Source organism: Chlamydotis macqueenii, chromosome Z (genome assembly GCF_036417535.1).
Source record: "Chlamydotis macqueenii isolate bChlMac1 chromosome Z, bChlMac1.mat, whole genome shotgun sequence".
Classification (NCBI taxonomy): Eukaryota; Metazoa; Chordata; class Aves; order Otidiformes; family Otididae; genus Chlamydotis; species Chlamydotis macqueenii.
Window position 1 is genome coordinate 41,768,181 of NC_141593.1, and position 18,994 is coordinate 41,787,174.

General features: G+C 41.1%; 1 protein-coding gene across 1 annotated transcript in view; it reads right to left on the bottom strand.

Moving 5' to 3' along the window:
- Nucleotides 1-915: 915 nt before the first annotated feature.
- Nucleotides 916-18,994, bottom strand: part of SLC28A3 (solute carrier family 28 member 3) — a 45,913-nt gene continuing 27,834 nt past the window's right edge. Inside the window, exons 9-18 of the mRNA XM_086770734.1 lie at nucleotides 16,118-16,198; nucleotides 14,990-15,070; nucleotides 13,808-13,933; nucleotides 12,538-12,668; nucleotides 11,560-11,728; nucleotides 8,588-8,785; nucleotides 5,827-5,908; nucleotides 4,874-4,972; nucleotides 2,994-3,117; nucleotides 916-1,063 (exon numbers count right to left, since the gene is read on the bottom strand). Of these exons, the coding sequence (XP_086626860.1) occupies nucleotides 949-1,063; nucleotides 2,994-3,117; nucleotides 4,874-4,972; nucleotides 5,827-5,908; nucleotides 8,588-8,785; nucleotides 11,560-11,728; nucleotides 12,538-12,668; nucleotides 13,808-13,933; nucleotides 14,990-15,070; nucleotides 16,118-16,198 (1,206 nt within the window). The 3' untranslated portion in view covers nucleotides 916-948. The remainder of the gene's footprint in view (nucleotides 1,064-2,993; nucleotides 3,118-4,873; nucleotides 4,973-5,826; nucleotides 5,909-8,587; nucleotides 8,786-11,559; nucleotides 11,729-12,537; nucleotides 12,669-13,807; nucleotides 13,934-14,989; nucleotides 15,071-16,117; nucleotides 16,199-18,994) is intronic.

The following is an 18,994-nucleotide window of genomic DNA, read 5'->3' on the forward strand; positions in this document are numbered from 1 at the left end:
CAGTTTTGGAGTCCATGAAAGGTCTGAAGCTTAAAAATACAACAGACTTTCCTCTTCAAGAGGATTTTTTAGAGGTCTTCAAGATCCATTAATGTTGCTTGCACAGGGAGTAGTCAGATTGTGACCTGCTTTTACTCACATTTGATTTGCAATACAGCTTTGTTGTTTCTAGTAGAAATATTGCTTGGAGCTCCTGGTTGGTGACTTCAGGATCAATTTTCACAATTGTTAACAAAAAAGATTGAGAAGAATTGATTCAGAAAATGTTCCTTGGAGACTGGACATGTCCATTCATCTGAGTTACCTCTAAACAGGGACCAACCTACTGGATCAAGATGTGGCCTAGATACCTCTATGGGCAGGAGGGGGATTGGGGCACACAGTGGCTAGTCCCTCATTTGGGTGCTTCAGTGACCAAGCTGCTGAGGTGCACATGTTAGTAGCTCAGTTCACATGCAGCCATAGTTACTAGAAGAAATGTGCGGAGATTTCTGAGAACAGAATCATTTATCTTCATGCAGTAAAGACACTTCTTTGGTATCAAAAAGAGCAGAAATACTATTACGAATAGCTGGCAATTCTAAATATTATTTCTAGTTCACAGCTTTCTGAAGTGGCAGTCAAATCCTCTGAATCTGATTTTCTTCTTGTCCACAGCAGTTTAATTCTACGAATTCACCAGTTTCAGGGTAGAAAGGAAATCAGGAGAATCAGGCTCAGAAATATTCTCCTTCTCTTCTGATCTGTAATGGGAGAAGAGATCTGCAGCAAGAGGTGTCTTGCCTTTATCCCAGTTTAATTGATGAATAATTCCAAGCAAGTCAGTGGAATTGGACTAGTAAGAGACAGAAAATAGAGGTTTGAGGACGCAGTTCACATTTGTTGTGGAAAACGGAATTTTTTATTACCTTTACACAGCTCTTATTTTTTATCTATCCCCCCTCAAAATTAAGGGTTAATCCAAGTGCAATTAAAAGCAGGTCGATGCAGTATTTGGCAACATCCTTTCCAGGAACTCAGGCTGTAGTTTCCTCCAGGGAAGATCATCTGGGAATCATTTACACTGCGGAAGGAGATAAAAGCAGAAATTAGATACATTCCTTTTCTCTTATGGAAATATATATACATATATAAAACTATGTACATACAAGTATACACAAACACATGCACCTAGACATGCATATGCACACACACATGCACACACATACAAACATACACATACACTTTCTCGAAAGCAACTTTGAATTTGCAAATATTTCATAAGAAATTAAAGACAGAAGACTTTCCAAATATGAGCCATGTGCTATGACCAGATGTTCTCACTTTTTACTGGGGTGATGCCTGGTTTTCTGTATAAAGCCCTTGTGCCTTGGGTATATCTTCCTAGATAACTGAAATGATTGAGTTTCACTTCACTATTCGAGGTTTTTGCATCTTTGAAGTATTTGCTCAACATTGATTCCAGTGAAAACAGAACAAGCTACTGTCTTTATAGCAAACTAGTAGTGTGAAAATTACTGTCATGAGGAAAAGTTAGAGTGATGAAGAGATATGAATGAAAGAACCCAACATCATAGATGATTTTTACTGTGCAAAAAGGTTTTTGATGATGATTCAATGTTACAATAAACACAATTGGAACATCAGGTTGCAAGAACAGAAATTCCTTGCAGTGATATGCAAGTGCTGATACTCAGGCAGAAGCTGGCTATCTTGATACCAACATGAATAATTTTTTTAAATGACATTTTTTTCTTAATAGTTGAAATCTAAAAATGTTACCATAAAAATAAGACCACCTTACTCATTGTATATGCCCATATTCACAGGTACCTTTTACGCCAAGGCATGGAAGGAAGAAATATATGTGTCAAAAGAATAATACAGGAAAAAAAAAGTCCTTAGATTTTAGAGTTAGAATTGGAATTTTGATTCCTAACACGAGGAGTTAAACATCATAAAAATTTCAAGTTGACACAAGTCTTGATACTAAGAAGATGTAACAAGATACCTCTTTACTACACATACAAAAGACTTGTTTTAGTTAAGTGAGGGGATGTGAAGGCAGATCCAATGGAATCAATACAATTCTGAAAAATTTCCCCATTTGAGAATTTCGTCCAGAGAATTCTTGCAGGTTAGATTACAGCAACATCACTGTTACATTTACATTGTATACATTTGTTGTAGACAAATGCTCAATCTTAGAACACTGTCTTTGCTCAAAGAAATGTAGAGATGTATGAGCTTATTCTATTTTCAATAGCATGGAAAAAAGATGAAGTAGAGTACTAAAGTAATTAGTTGTGAAAATGGGAAAAAAAAAAGCATGTTAGGACAAAATTAAAGGTTCTTGCCATCATCTAAATACATAGACCTTTGGTTCTTTGTAAGTGTTAAGAATGTCTGAATATATTCTTTATTTAATATCATAATTTCTTTCTTCTCTGGTTTTTTTTTTTTATAGAGAATTATCAGGTACAATTTACCTCAGAATATTTTTCTAATTTACTGTGTAAAATTTTCTATGTAAACAGACATAATTACTATTATCTTCAGGCAAATTCATAGACAGCAGAAGGAAAAGCTCCTGGCTTTTTTCAGCTAGAGTTATCCTCAGATATTATGTTAACATTGTGTTAGTTCAAATATTTGATTTACTTTTTGTTAATATTTGAGATAAGCCTGAACTAGACCACTGAATCTTTACGTGATAGTCTATCTATCTGTAGCTTTTTGGGAAGCTGGAGTTTGGACAAAGATATTTTGAGTTCTCTGTTGCTTCTGTTTGTGTTTGGCATGTAACAGAGAAATGCCCGAGAAAAGGAAAACAATTCAGTAGCATTAAAATATGAACTTCTTTAAAAGATGCACGTTCATGGAAAGCAGATACCTAAGAAAAAAGCCAGATACAAAAAAATAAAATTAGGCTTTTAGAGCATATGTGAGCTCCCTAAATTATGCTGACAGAAGGATAAAGAGTTCCTCAATACCTGGTGAAGAGTTGTTGGCAGCATTCAACTAGCTCTGTGCTGTTGGCAGGGAAACCTGTGGAGCTGAAGGCATTTCCCAATAAGATGTGGCAAGGAACTTCCCGACCAGGGACAGTCAGCATTCCTGTGAAGTAAATAACAAGAGTTTTCTTAGCGAGCAATGAAGAGGAAGATAAGACTTGGGAATGTCAGTCACTGGGGCATGGTCAGATGAAATGTTCTGGCTGATACGAAATCACCATCTGAGATGGTCTGTAAAAGGTGCAAGATTAAAAACCTTGAATTGTGGGATTAAAAAGAAAAAAAATCCTTGTCATTGTACAGAACTAGATTAAGGAGTGGCCACAAGCATTTTGTTAATAAGTAGAAATTAAATTATGGCAACCTATTATACTTAGAATATTTTGTTTTTTCTGATCCTTTTAATGCTGCTAAAAAGGTATGCTAATAGCTTTCTCACTGCTGGGTCAGTGTGCCTTCGTTAACTAAAATGGAGCTAAGCTGCATTTATAGCAGTGCAAGTAAATACAGGACCTTTTCTTTTGCTTTAAATTGAGGCAGTTGTGGTTTATTTACATTTGCTTTGCTAGATGTTCTCCAAAATTTCCTGTACATAGTAATATCAGCATTCATTGCAGTAATTGAGACACAAAAATATGAAAGTGACAGCTCCTTTTTGTACGTAGTGTTGTGAAATCCAGACACATTTGAAATATGTTCTTATCTTAACTGGAGCAGTAGAAATTGCTTGTCTCTTTTACCTTCTTCTGGGCATAAGGAAACCATTTGCCATGGCAGGAGTGGGTGGAATGTAATTCTCTTTCCAAAACAGATTTTATTGTTTTATTTGTTTTGTTATCTCCCAGTGGCTGTTCACAGTTTTACTCTTAAGACCAGGATTGTGGAATTATATATTTTAGTAAGATTTCCTGATTCCTCAGTTATACAGAGCAGTGTCATGTACTAAAATACTATGGAGTGCTATAAGACTAATGACATTTCAAGTGTACTAGTTCTACAACCTTCAGAAAATAGTGTGAGCTTATCCTTAAAATGTATATGTTTCTGTTGCTGCAGTGAACACAAAGGGATAGGGAAGCTGTGATAGAAACAAACATGCTGTTTTCAGCTACATAAAGCACCAAGATATTTCTTTACTGCAGAGATATGAATACTTTAACCATCACCACGCAATTCTGCATATCACATGCTCAGAAAAGAAAGCTAGGAAAGGGATTGTTAAATACTGGGGATAAATTTTACCTACTGGATCATATCTGGTCAATTAATTAATCTTTTTAATCACTAATACTATGTTATTTTTAATTTCCTTCCTAAAATGGCTGTTGCATTCTAACTCTTTACTCAGCTTGAAGGTGAGACTTTGAAAATAAGGATTTGCTGTTGAGTCCCACCTCAGGACAGTTTCATTAACTTAAATGCTCTGTGGGAATACTGTCAGCCCAAAATATCCATTTAACATTAAGGGAAAAAGGTGTTCAGGTTCGCCCTTGCTCCTTTTCTGTTACAGTCTCCTCTCCTTCCACTCTTCTGTTTCTACTCCACAATTACTCCTGTATTTCTGTAGCCAGCGGTGTGAAAGACAGATTGTAACTCATCTATAACTTGCTTTGTCCATGAGTCACATGTTACGCACAGACTAACAAGAAAAAAGAGATAAGATATAATGGAAGACATAAAATAAACCTTTTCCTATTCTAGTTTTCAGGAACCTTTCATTGCACGCTGACTTTTAATCCTGCCAAACCCGAAAATACGAGCGTGTGAGTGACAGGCATGGCCCAGCAGTGCCCACCGTACCGATGCCCTGTCACCTCATGGTCCCTGGCTGTGAGATACACCGAACTTGAGTATGGTACCTGCCACACAGGCCGTCATGAAACAGGCGACAGTTCCCGCAATCATTGCTCTGAAAGCACCACCAGCTATTTCCTTTTTTTTTGAGGGAGCAATGCTCGCTAGGAAGAAAATGAAAGTATGTGTCAAACATAAACACATATAGATATAGAGGCAATGAAGGTGCCAGCTCTCCCACCTTGAGAGGAAATTCCCATCCTGCAGTTTGAACCAGGAGAAAGGAGGAGGGAAAATCAGACATTTTTAGCAGGCTCTTTGAAGGCCTAGTGCCAAGGTTGACTCTTTCTGTTAAGAAGGTGGCTTCTGTATAAAATGGTGCCTTCTCTTTGCTTTGGTAGTTTGCACACCTCTGCTGGTAGATGGCAGCTTTCAGATGGAAACCCCAGGTACGGCACAGGGGTCTGGCTGGGTCCTGCTCCTCCATGCTGCCCCGGTGCTGTAGAGCCCACCGGGGCTGCAGGGTAAAGGCGGTCACCAGCAATTCTGGCACCCAGTGAGGAACCCAGATGGTTTTGCAATTTTTCTTTTTCCCTTAACATTGAAACTCTCCTTTTTTTTTTTTTTTTTCATTCTTTCCCTGAAAACTTACTGCATATATGTGACATTTTTACAGGAAATAACCAACTTTTTCTTTCAAACCAGCAGGCTAGAGGGATGGTTTGCTCCTCCTGGAGCCTGAGGGCTGTAGTAGCTAAGGGTCATAGTGTAAGGGCTGGATAGGGAGGCCTATCATCAGGGCTTGGTCCCCTCCCCTTGTCCTCAGCCCCTCTCCCAGTACCTCCACGCCAAAGCCTGCACTCCTCTGGCAGCCCTTCCAAGCACAGTTGGGTGCCAGGTCTTGGCAGAGCAGCTGCTCAGCCCCTAATGCTGCTAAGCTTCACCCACAGCCTTTTCCTTTTGGTGTTTTCTTTGGGATTTGTTTGCCAAATAAATTGTCCATGAGAGATGTTCTTACTCAGGCCTCCTATTACCAGTCCCAGGGAGCCGAAGTTGGCAAACCCACAAAGAGCATAGGTGGCAATGACTTCAGAGCGAACCTGGAAAACAAGCACACACCATGTTGAGTGGTTTGAGGCAGCTCATGCTAATTTAGACGTCTGAAAATATGGCATTGTGGCTCAGAGCTGCAAGTACTGAAATTACCCTTGTTTGGCTTGGTTGCTGCCCCGGTGTGCAGCTTTCAGCAAGGTAGTCTCACTCTCTTCCTCAAAGGTGCAGGCTTTCATATCCACTGCCCATGTGAGGACTTTAAAACCATGTGATGGTTTTCATGTATTTTGCTGTGCCTTGTTGAACTCAGTACTACTAATTAAAGACCAAACATAATTCTTATCTTACTGGTGACAATTTAGCTGCCGCTTTTTGAAGGTATGACTCAGAGCGCTTTAACTTAACTTGTTGTTCATAGCTGTACTGCCTCTATAACACTCTGTTGAAACCTCAAGTTTTGGCATGTATCCCTTGCTTCTTTGTCCCTGAAGAAGCAGAGAGCTCCATCTGCAAACCTGCTCTGTGTGTGTTCCACACAGTGCACAGAGGAAAAAAGACAAAATGGGTCTCCTAGAGAGTGGGTGCTTTGATGTGATAACAGGCAGAAGGACATAATTTTGGAATCCAAACTAGTGGCTTATTTCCTTCTTGACTTCAGCCACCTTCTTCTCCTTGGGCAACACCAGCTCAGTTTGGACCTCAGAGCAAAGACAAGGTTGGGTTGGCTTTTGTCCCCATGGAAGAACTCCTCACAGGACACAAAATGACTTTGGGTGAAATTAGGTTACAAATTTTGCAAACCTTGAGACAAATGTAGTTCAAACAACTTGGGAAAGGAGGCAACATATCTCAGCAAACTGATTTTTGTCACCATGGCAGCTCTGAACTCCTATTCACTGCTTTTTAGGCCCAAGCTGAAGATGCCTGAGTGAGTGTTCTAGTCGGTTTCCTGTTTATTAGAAGTTTCTGTTTCCATTCCTGTTTTATAAAAGCCAATTTGTAGACCTTTTCAGTCACTCTGCACATATGCAGGAAAATGCTTTTCAAGTACCCACTCTACCTGCTTTTCCTAGAAAAGGCTTTGTGTACTGTGATTTTCCTGCTTTCATTTGCACTTTCCTAGCTCTGAAAACAGGAAGCCTTGTTATTACTCAGGTGAGGGAGTTCAGAAGAATGGTTTGTTTGCTCACTCTGACTGAATATCTGTGCTTGGAAGTACTAGAGAGTTCTGGAGCCAAAGAGGAATCAAAGGTCGAAGTCAAGCACACTTTCATCTGAATTGTAGTGCCATAATTAAAATGGTTACTGGGCAATTTGTACTAGTATTATGAATGAAAATTATCTTATATCTCAGAATTTTTTACTGTAGAATCTTATACAGCTCTATATAGGTTTTAGAAGTCAACATGTAAGTTCTACACAACATCTTATAAAAATAAAAAAAATGAAATAGGTTGATGGGATCTGAATTCTAAGGCTGAATTCCAGATTAAAAAAAAATATATGTTTTCACTCATTCAGGAGTTCAAAGCCATATTTCCCTTGTAGAATGTAGCATGACTATAGCAGGACAGATCAAAGGTACATCTAGCCCTGGATCCTATTTCCAGGAATTCCAGGAGCACTGGTAATGGATGTTAAGGCAAGTGTGTGAGTATTTGATCAGACCACCTGGCTTTCTACCTCCACTTGCGAAATATGTTCTGGTGACAAGGAATGCAAGCACTCAAGAACATGTTTTTGGTTTTGTATATAAGGCAGGTATCCACAGCACACACTGGAATAAACGACAATTAAAATTTGTGCAAAAGGATGCTTCCTGATTAAGGGTCCTCTACAGTGACAATTTGTCTTGATTTGAGGAAGAAAGGCCAGTGCAGGCGTAAGGCCAGATATCATGGGTTTCATTGCCAGTGCTTAGAATGAGGACAAATTCAGCACAGGCTGTGTATGTGAATGCCAGATGGGAAGGCAGTGATGGCTGCCTTTATCACTGCATGCCCTTTGTCCCTGCGCACACACCTAGCAAACCCTTTGGTGTTGCCATCCTCTAGGTTTCTTCCTCAGTGAATTGTAGTAGGAATTATGCATCCTGCTGGGTCAATCTGGGTGGACTTGTTAATGAGAGGTAAGCCCAGGCTTTGGCTGGGAATCCTCACGCAGACTAACATTCGTTGGCAATTCAAACAAGCTGGTTGGACTCAGTGTGGCAAGGGAGGTGTATACCATGTAATACATGTCTTGCATTGCTGCCCTCTGCACCAAGGACAAAAACTTCCAGCAGACGTATGCTGGTGGTATCTGAAATGCCATCAACTAAAGCTTGCTGGATGCCTCTCTTGAAGCTTAATGCTTAGCTAAATGCCTGCAGGCAGGAGGATCCCCCAGTTCTTGCCCAGGTTTTTCGAAGAGTATCTCATGGGGAAGTGCTAGCTAAGAATGAGGTAAGAAGAAACTCACCTTGAAGACAGCCTTGGTCTTATGTGCAGTGTCTTGTGGGACACTGCATGTTCCCTAACACTATGCCTTTTTCTGCTATGCTTGCTTGAGATAGCTAGTGTAGTGACAGTCAAGGCAGTCTCACAAAGCAATGCTGGATTTTCATAATTGAACTCCTGTTACTGGAAAACATTCTTTAAAGTAATATGCCACCCCTATCCCTTTGTGCCCATATGAAAAAAAACAAGTTAGATTTCAGCAGAAAAGTATTAGAAAATATTACTTACAGTCATATACTGTTTCACACCATTAATGTACATGCTCCCACCCTTTTCTCGGTTGTGAATCAGTTTGGAGAGGCGCTCATAAGCCACAAATTCATTGAAGAAAGTTTTGTAGCCTAATAGTCCACCAACAATAAAACTGTCTTCCCAGTCGACCCCCATCATGAAGGACAATGGCATGAAGACAAAAGCACAAATGTTCTGCAAAATATGTAAGACAAAGCATGTCAAAAGATATGGTTGCTCAAAGAACAATGGCATGCAATAAGTTCTCTGAACTTAAAATAAGGATGGTTTTATTTCAGCAGAGGAAAATTAACCTTGAATTCTTACTGCTAACACTTCTGGAAGATTAAGGGTTTTTAATAGTAAGATATGCTTGAGTAATTTTTAAACGATTTTCAAAATCTAGAGATAACAAAGTGTTCTGGTTTTGTTAAGTGAGGGGTGGGGGCCTATGGTGGTAGCTTCTGTAGGAAACTGCTACAAGTTGCTCCCCTTTGTTCAGAGGACTCGGCCGGGACTAGGGCAGACCAAGGCTGAGCCAATTGGTAGTAGAATGTCCCGTGAAAACGCCTCTGCGATAATGTATTTAAGAAGGGGAAAACAGAAAAAAAAAAAGGAAGAGAAGATGTGAAGCAGCTGAGCGAGGTCAGAGAGTGGGAGGCTCGAGCCTTGTGGGCCTTGCAGGCCTCACCCTCTGGCCTCCTGCCAGGCAGCTGACTGGGCCTGACTCAGCCTGGCCCGGCTGCAAGAAGTGGAGAGGAGATGAGAAATGAATAAGATGTAAAAAGGATCCCGAGAGGCGTCTGCCTGCCTGTTGTGAGGAACGGCTGCAGACGCCAAGGTCAGTGGAGAAGGAGCAGGAGGAGTAATGTGGCTCCTGGCCAAGATTCCCCTGCAGCCTGTGGTGATAACCATGGTGGAACAGGTTGTCCCCCTACAGCCCATGGAGGTCCACGGAGGGGCAGAGATTCACCTGCAGCCCGTGGAAGACCCCACGCTGGGGCAGGCGGATGCCTGAAGGCGGCTGTGGCCCGTGAAGGGCCTGCTGGGACAGCTGTTTTGGAGGGACTGCACCCTGTGGAAGAGATGACCCATGCTGGAAGGACTGTGGCCCGTGGGAAGGACCCCATGCTGAGGCAGAGGAGGAACACGAGGAGTTCTTCCCCCGACAACGAAGCAGTGGCATGAAAAAACACATGATGGACTGACCGCGACCCCCATTCCCTTTCCCCCCTGTGCCGCTTGGGGGCGGGGAAGGTAGTAGAGATAATGTTAAGCTTGGGAAGAGGGAGGTGGGGGGGAGGTTATCTTGTTCCCTGTCTCATTCTGCTGCTAGTTTTAGAAATAAATGAGTATTTTTCCCCAAGTCGAGTCTGGTTTGCCCGTAACGGTAACTTTAAGGATTTCTCCCTGTCCTTATCTCAAACCTCGAGCCGTTTTTCTTATATCATCTCCCCCTATTCTTTTGGAGGGTAGGGGGGAGTGAGAGAGAGACTGCGTAGTCTGCTCCTGATCGGGGCTGAACTACAATACAAAGTAATTAGCTATGTCCCTAATTTTACACCTAAAGTAAAAAAAAAAAAAAATTCTGTGACCTTTTTCCCCAACAGTGGCGTCAAATTGGGCATAGAGATTGAAGCAAAGAAGGAGGGTTCAGTTAAAACAGCTCAGAAGAAAATTGAGAAGTCTAGTTCTTTTGCTTATTAAATCAAGTGTGTTAATGAACATGCTCAATTACCAGGTTATTGAACACCAACTGGTGTAAACAAAAGACTTCTCTCTGCATAAAAACTGTATATCTGGCATAATTAAAGTTGTACCTTTTTCCTAGCATTGAAAGTTTTATGTAAATTTCAAAAAAATCCCATATCATAGTATATCTTATGTTTATATGAGACAAAATAGCTCCAGCTGTGAAAGAATTTGGTAAGATTGTCCTTAGTGAATGTAACTAATTATGGTGTTTAAGCAGTTACTATTCCTGGCTGGTTTCTCTGCCCGCAAAAGGCTAGAGGTTAGTATCTCTCAAGACGGGTATATGGCTGAATGCAACATATCTGTGGGTCTCAGTTCCTTGTGGGTTATCTGTTCAAATCTTACTCCATCCAGCCCTTGCAAAAGTGTTGCTGAGGTATGCATACTTGTGCCTTTCCTTTGCTGTGGGTGTCTGTGCAGTGGGACAATCTGTGGAAGCTGTGCAGGGTAACATCTTAATATTGCAGAAGCCACACCTGCTATGAGTGCCTATTCACTTCTGCAGCACCTTTATCACAACATTATATCTGTATTTTACACAACACTTTTGTGCGAACAGCTAGGAGACTGCAAAACAAAAAGCCCAAAACCATCAAACCAAGATTGGGTTTGACCCCATTGGGTCAAAAATGATGTATTGACCTAGGTTAAAAAAAGAAGTCCTGTTTAAAACCTGTTTGCTCAGCTGAGTGGTTTGAGCGCAGTTTTACAATTGTGTTGAGAACTAAGTAGTATTGAGTAAGTGTGGGTTCAGACATGTCTAGCCCTGCCCCAGTGTCCTTATCTAAGTGAAGCTAGTGAGCAATAAGGACTTGATGGGCCTTTCTGAAGCCAAAGCCACTTCAATGTTTGTGCTGAAGGAGATGTAATGGCATGGCAAGTGTGTAACCAACTGATCTGCTGCACTGCTAGGTTAGAGGAGGCAGATATTAGCATACAATGCTCTGTAAACATACTCTGCGGGTTAGCAAGAGCACCACAGAGGGAAGCTATACATGGACTAATGGATACAGGCATATTTACATGGCAACAATTTTCCTTTGGCTATAAAGACATTTTTCAAGAATAAGCACATAAAAATATATGTTTAGATCATATTTTTAAAAAAACCTCCAAAAAAACCCCACAACAAAACCACATAGCCAATTTGTATTTCTTTGAGAAAGACAAATTATGCATGGATATAAGCTGCATAAAGGACCTGAAGACCATACCTCAAAGTTCAGCTGCGGATAGTCAAACAGATTGCCCACCCAAGAGAGGGCTGAGTCGAGGAAAGCCAGCAGGGCAAGGAAGGAGATCAGATTCACAGCAATGTTTGCCACCAGGAGGATGGAGGTAGAGGCACCTTGACTGGCTGCTTCCAGCAGGTTGTTTGATTCACTTTATCAAGGAAAAAAAAAACCAGACTGTGAACATTTTTTTTTTAATTCAAGAACAAATCACAGAACTAAAAGTTACTGGATTAGAAATCTACTACCAAAGCTGTCTGTTTACTTAGAGGGAAAATAAGGATGAGGTGAAGTAGGTTTCATCCATCAGAACCACTGGGAGGGTATGATTTTTTTTGGTGCCCCAAGGATGAATTCTGGCACATTCAGGGTTGGAGATGCTCCGGATCAGATCTCAATACTGTGACTGCCCCTGGCACCACTGGGATGGGGGAGTGGGCACTGCTCTTCTTCCAGGCAGCCCTTGCAGAGATGCCTGGTTTGTTCAGGAACAGCTCCTTACAAGCCTTTTTGCTTTGCATGTCATTCTCAAGGGATGTGAATCTCCCTGCAGATGGGCAATGAGTTTGCTGCTGTCATTGTTGAAATGATTGTTCCACCTTTGCTTTTGTATGCTTGCATTTACAGGTTTGTTATGAAGCAAAGACAGCAACAAAGCAAATGGGAAAACTGCTTCGTAGCTCACCTGAGGTAGGCATTTCCCTCTTTCTTTGGAGGGTTTATTGCCTGGCCCAGGTCCTTGTCATCTCTGTGCCTGTTCCAATGGGTAATGATAACTCTGTACGTTGTAATGGGGCATAGTGCACCTGAATTCACAAACTACTTATTTGGGAAATATTGGTGTATAATTAACTTATTGCTTGCACATCTACCATGTACTAACCCTAAAGATTCTGTGTAAGGAGTTATTCTTCCAAATCTCATTTTTACATGAATTAACTACAGCCTAGATCAGCTTACCTTTTTGCCATTTGTAGGCCACTGCTCAGAGTTACTACAGGCTTTTCAGTTTCAGGCCAGAATAATTTGGAGGTGGCTAATGACGCTGGTGCTGACATGACAGAAGCAGTCAGTAGGTGGGAGGCAGAAACCTAGAATTCCAGGTGACAGAAAATATGCTGTGATAACTACATCATGCACAAACAGGGAGAAGAGCAATTAAAATGATTAGACACTTGGATGATCTTTCTACAGAGGATCATTGCTCACAAGGAAAAGAAGAGAATGAGCAATACAGGAGAAGGCCAATTGGAGACAGGAAAAGTCTAAGTAATGAATCATTTGGAGTAATCTTTCCAAGAGGCAAACTTCTTCAGTCCTCTCTAGTGGCAAGCCAGAAGGCAAAAGAAACAAACAGAAAAGCCAAGTCCGTTGAGTACAGCTGAGTGTAGCAATAGCAGAGCAGGTGAGTGAGAGCCGGCCTTCCTTAACACCCCCTGAACACCCTGCAGTGGCAGAAAATTGGTTTTGTCTCTTGATGTTGTGTTTAAAAAAAAAATTACATGGCTTGTCATAAAATCTTCTATTCCCCTTTTACCCATTCTTCCACAAGTTTCTACACAAAACTACTTCTTTGCTTGCTTCTACAGTATATCTATCTCTCCTTCTCTTACTCTCTCTTTTTGTCCAGTCCTCCTTTCTTGACTCTGCCTTTCTAGTATATTTTATTCAGACATGGAACTACTACATTTATCAACCATCCCCAATGACTCTGATCATAAATTACATCTTCAGCCCTGTTTTTCTGGCTTTGTGCTGCCAGCCCCTTAGCATACAAGAGGTTTACTACTTGTGTTTGTACAGCACCACTAGAACCTCAGTTGCAAGTTAACTCTTTAGGCTCATATGGCTAGCAACAGTTCCTGAAGGACTTTATCACTGCCACAGTAATGAGAGGGTTGATCAGTTAGTATATTCCATATGTCAGCTCATCTGGACTATAGAAAAGTAAACAAATCAGTTGTCTCCTTGCAGCTATGGCAGGAAGTCTCTCTGCGTTACTTAGGTAGATGTTCGTGCTACTTAACAGTATCTTCAAGATCAGATCTTAGTATCCTTTTTTTTTTACTGTTGCAAGACGGGATTTTTGTGGTTAATTCCTTCAGGAAAAAAAGAAAAAAAAAAAGATGGGAATGACTCAGGTATACTTCCAAAGCATTTTAGCTGGGCTTCTACACTCAAATAATTTCAGATAAGCAATCTGTTTTCCAGTTCTCTTTCCCCATCTTACCCCAAAAGAAATATATGCTCCTAAGACACTTCCAGCAATAGTTGAGAATCCAGCTGTCATGACTGCATGGAGCTCCGATTTGGTGATGTGTGGTAAGTATGGCCGCACCAGGAGAGGAGACTCCGTCTGGAAGTGAAAAACAACTACCAAATTAAGAACTTCCAAATAAACCCTCAGAGGCTTCCTTTATTAACAGGGCGGAAAAATGAGTGGTTGCATCACACTTTCTAGGTGTCTTTGACTAGTTAATCTTAGTGCTAATGTGCTTTCATTCAGTGCTCTTAATACTAATAGGTTGGGGTTTTTTTATCCCAAGAAGGAAAATTTTACCAACATCTTGTCTGAAGATAATTCTTGCTGGTTTACCATCTTGCCCAAAGTTCCAATGAAATTGCCAAGAAATCCTTATCCAATTCGAAGCGAGATAGGGACAGCCACAGGTCTGAGCTGCAGGTAGGCCTGTGCGTCAGGTGAAACGTGTACTAGCCAGCTATGGGCAGTTTAAAGCTCTCAGCTTCCCTGGCATGTGTGCGAGCACATCCTGGAGGAAGTGTCATGCAGGCACAAGTTTAAATCTTGAAGCAGTGTAATACAGTGATACAGCTAGAAAAATGATGTGCTAATGTTGCTTTTGGAGTTGGATGCTACTTGGTGATCTTTCCACATTGCTTTGAAGCCTAGGACAGATGCTGCTGTAGTGCAAGTTTAATGGATTTCCCATTAAAGTGGACTGTTAGACTCTGTCCCATGCTTTTTTGGCTAAGGCCTTGCACAGCCAGCCCTGGATCTTAATTTTCTGCATTGTCTGTCTCTCCTGCCCTTATGTGCCTCATGCACCCTCTTTTCATCCCATTTGCATTTTCAATTGAAAAAAACCTGAAATTGCTATTTCTTCATAGCCTTGCAGTAGTCTGGCAGTCATTTTAAGGGAGATCTATCACCTACATTTATGCATGACTTTCCGTTGGTAAAACATATGGTTCCCAAACCCTACCCCATTGTGCATCACTGCTGACTTATGAACATACTGGAATTCTGGAAATCAAGACCAGTTCTGGTGTACTGCAGTCCTAGCTTCATATGAAAGGATGAAATTCTTAATACACAGATGCTTGCTGAGCAGCAATATTTCACAATATTCAGTAGTCCTATGCTACCGTGGTTTTCTATGATGCAACTTACCTGTCCCACAAATATGTTACCCGCAGCTACTAGAGACTCAACAGGAGTTGTCCCCATGAAAATCTGCATTATCCAACCAACCTAAAATGATTAAAAAAGAGAAAAAAAAAACCAAACACATCTGTCTGCCTATTCCATGCACTTCTTGAATTAATCATGCCAATGTAAGAGTTCTTAGACACCTTACAATATTTCCTGAGTCGATGATTTCAGCTTCAAAATATGGCACATTTATTTAATAGTAGCATGTTGAAATAAACCAGAGGAGGAACAATTTAACAGAATTGAGAGTGCCTCAGGCTCCTCCTGGGCACTAAAATGTTAAACTAAATTAATCAAAGCTGATACTTCGATGTGTCCTTATTACTTATGTACCTGCCCAAAGGAACTTGGAACACATGAAGGGAAAAAAAAAAGGGAAATTTAGAATAAGGCTAAAAAAGTCTCACAGCACAGTATTTCAGCTAGGTGAAGTTTGTGGTGCTTGTATAACAATCCTCTGAATAAGAAGGACAAAGGACTTTTTAAGGGTATCTTCAAATAAGGTTTAACTACCACCATGCAAGAAGATCTTTTCCCTTATATGAGTTCATTGGGTGGACAAGGTAGGAAGTGGACTTCCTGTCAACTTGCTTGTGTCTTAGTGGACACTGGCTCTGGATCTAGGACCTGACAGAAATGAGCACTTAGAGCATGAGATGAGGAACCAACCTCTGATCTTATTCTGGGGGTGTGTGATAGGAAGGTATATGCTACTGCAGTGCTTAGTAGAAAGCAGAAATCCACTGTCTGTGATGTAACCTTCTTCCTGCACTTTGGGGTCTAGGAGAGGGGCAAGCAGAAAGGAAGATTTAAGCACTTACAGCATCCGACAAATGCTAAAGCTAGCCAGGCCAATCTAACTATGATGCTAACAATATAACCAGGTTAGGAAACTGTGCTATGTGATGCCAATTAGGATTTTGAAGTGGTAACATGTGGAACTATTTCCAAGTTAAAAATAAACAACTAATTTTCATACGTCTACGCTGGAGCAGCTTGGTCAGGACGACTTCTACAGTCTGGCTGCATGTGTTCAAGAAGTGTCCCCTGCTAGGCACAGTAGTACCTACTGGCAAAAATTCATACCTTTCCAATGAGCCATTGCATGAATCCAACATGGTAAAGCATAGATGTTACTGTGCTGAAGAAAACCACAATTGGCAGGACCTGATTTGGAGACACAAAATTGTTAACACTTCCTTTCTTTGATTCTGTAGGCCATTTAATTTTTGGAAAAAGAAGCTCATGTTTTTGGAGATACAGTTAAAGGCATTGAAAATCCATCACTAAGTTTACACTTATGCTGTAAAATTTTTAACCTTCTAGAGTCATTGTTTATGTTTGTGCTGGAATTAAGTATTTTTCACGTATCTACTTAGTTGTCTTAACAGGACAGCAACAGTTTTGAAATTGTCTGGTTTAACGTGATATGCATTAGTTTATAGCTGTGTTCAAGTTAGATCAAAGATTTACTGGGCAATGGCATCTACAAAGACTTGGATATATACATCTGTAGACTTTGAAAACCACGAACAGAAACATATACAATGGAACTGTGGTGTAGAATCAGGGGTCCACTTCTCTGTGTCTGTGTTTAAAAAACACAATTTAGACCACTTTGTAAGCAGAAGTTGAAGAGATTTTGATTTGGATTGTAGCTGACTTGATTTCACAGAATCAAGGGCAGCTTCCTTAGAAAGCCCATACTGTGTTGCTGCCTTTTAATAACACCCTATAGAAAAATTCTCTTTTATTCTGCTCTATTTATAGCATTGATTATAACACCGATGTGGAGTATTCAAGAGCTCTGTAACTGTCCACAGACCTATATTTATTAAGTACAAAAAGTGAATATATGTGTCTTTCAGTGGAGACTGAAGGAAAAATATTTTCCGTAAATATATAATTTAAAAGAATTGCATGAATGCCTAACTCACTGTCTGATGTTGTTTTTTCATCCTGAATAAAACTAACATCACTTGACTCTCAAGAATGTTAAATACACAGGATCTCAGCATTTCTATGCTAGTATACAACAGGAAGAAAAATCTCTCCAAAAGGTCAAAAATTAGGCAGATAGATGAGTTTCAGTTAAAACAGTACCACTGACACTAGGAAGCTTTTATGTGTATTCAACTGAGGGCATAAGGCATTATAAATAAAAGCAAGGAACAGAATGAAAAAGAACAAAACACTTTGTTAGTTCAGACCTTTTTAGTAAATGGAAGCTGTGCCTTTCTAGAGGAGAGTTAGTATGACCAGCAATTTTGATAAAGGTTTGGAAACTCAATTTAGATGATCAGACCCTTTCACTGGAAGGAGAGAGTGCAATTCACAGAAATCATTGTGCTCTTCAACAAGTTAATATGAGGCCGCTTTCTCTAGTTTGATTCTCTGATCCTTTCAGCAATCCTCTCAGAGTGGTTTGCCATGCAGTGATAGTAGAAAGTTTAGTTCAGTAAAAGTAACACTTTTCTCCCCTGCCTTTTCTTTCCTGCCATTTTCTCTCCCTGTCCCTAAGCATGTGGTAGCTGGAGAACTATCTGGCTCCCAGACGACTCCATACCTTGGCACAAGTAGGCACCACTACGATGCCAGTACAGAAACGGGTCTGGAGGGGCAGTGGGCAGATAGGCAAAGCTCAGCTGTCTATAATGGATGGTAAAAAACATGAGAGAGTGTCCTCCCATCTTTCACTTCAAATGGATGAGAAGAGGTCTTAGGTTTGAGAACGGTGGCTTGGTTTTAGCTGAAGGAGCAAGAAGACAATGTTCTGTCTATGCTGGGTAACAGCTGGCACCCTTCAGCCTGTTTCTTGTGCACATTCCTCTGAAAATACCTTAGATAACTTTAAAACATGCTTTTCCATTTTTGCGATTGCAGGCATTTCTGGATGAAGCATTAGTCTTTACAAAAGAGGGAGTCTGTTTTCCAGTTGTGACCATTTGTGCCTTGACTGCACAAAGTTGGAGACCGTTTTATAACAAAAGCCTGCTGCCTAAATCCCCAGTGACTTAATGTGGCACCTGTTATGTTCTGTCTTCATCAGAAAAGTGTAGCAACCATTTAATAGGTAAGTAACTGTAATGAATTGTCATGTCTAGGCAAGCTTTTATCTAAGGCATAACAAAATCACGTGGAAAACACTGGCAAATTATTACTCTAAAATAAGCAGGATGTAAATAAGCTACTTGCAACACAGTGCATTGCAGCGGGTTTTCAATTGCCTTGGCTGCAGAGATAAACACAATGGAAAGCCCTTAACATGAAAACAACTAGTTGAACTCAAAAAAACCAAAACTCTTTTACAGAAAGGTTCCCCACAGTGTTAATACACTGAAGCATTAAGTCAGTGGTTTTGAAACTTGGGAGAAAGAACAGCCTCAGGAAAAATGCTTCTGTCCCATGTCTATATGGAGCAGCCACCTCCTCTCCACCAGCTCCAAGAGGAGCTTTGCCTTCATGCTGGGCCCACAGGGGTTGCATGTTGCGAGTGAGACAAGAGTGGAAAAATTGATAAGACAGAAGCGTCTTCTCCTGCTCCCCATCCTCTCCTTCCCCCTCCTTGCAGTGCCAAAACCAAGGGAGTAGGTGGCACTGGGTCAATAACAGGGCTCCCTCTGAGGGCCTTAGGGCTTGTGTAGCAGGATGTGTGTGTCTGGGCAATGCCTTGATGGCAAAGAGCTGTACAGGGGCATGGGAGAGGGAGGGGAAAGCTCTGGTGGTGCTCCAGGGTCAGGCACCTGGCAAAGCACCCAGAGACCAAAGGGAGCCCAGGCTAGGACCAGGTCTGGGGAGCGTGGAAGGAGCCCAGCCTTGCAGCTGTGGGTACAGGATCTGAGGAGGTAAGGAGTGGTATAGACCCTATACGCCCTTGTAGTTGAGGAAGGGTCTGAAGGGCTAGGGGAAGTGAGGAACAAGCACACATACGTGGAGGTAGGACTGTTATGAAAAAGGAAGCTG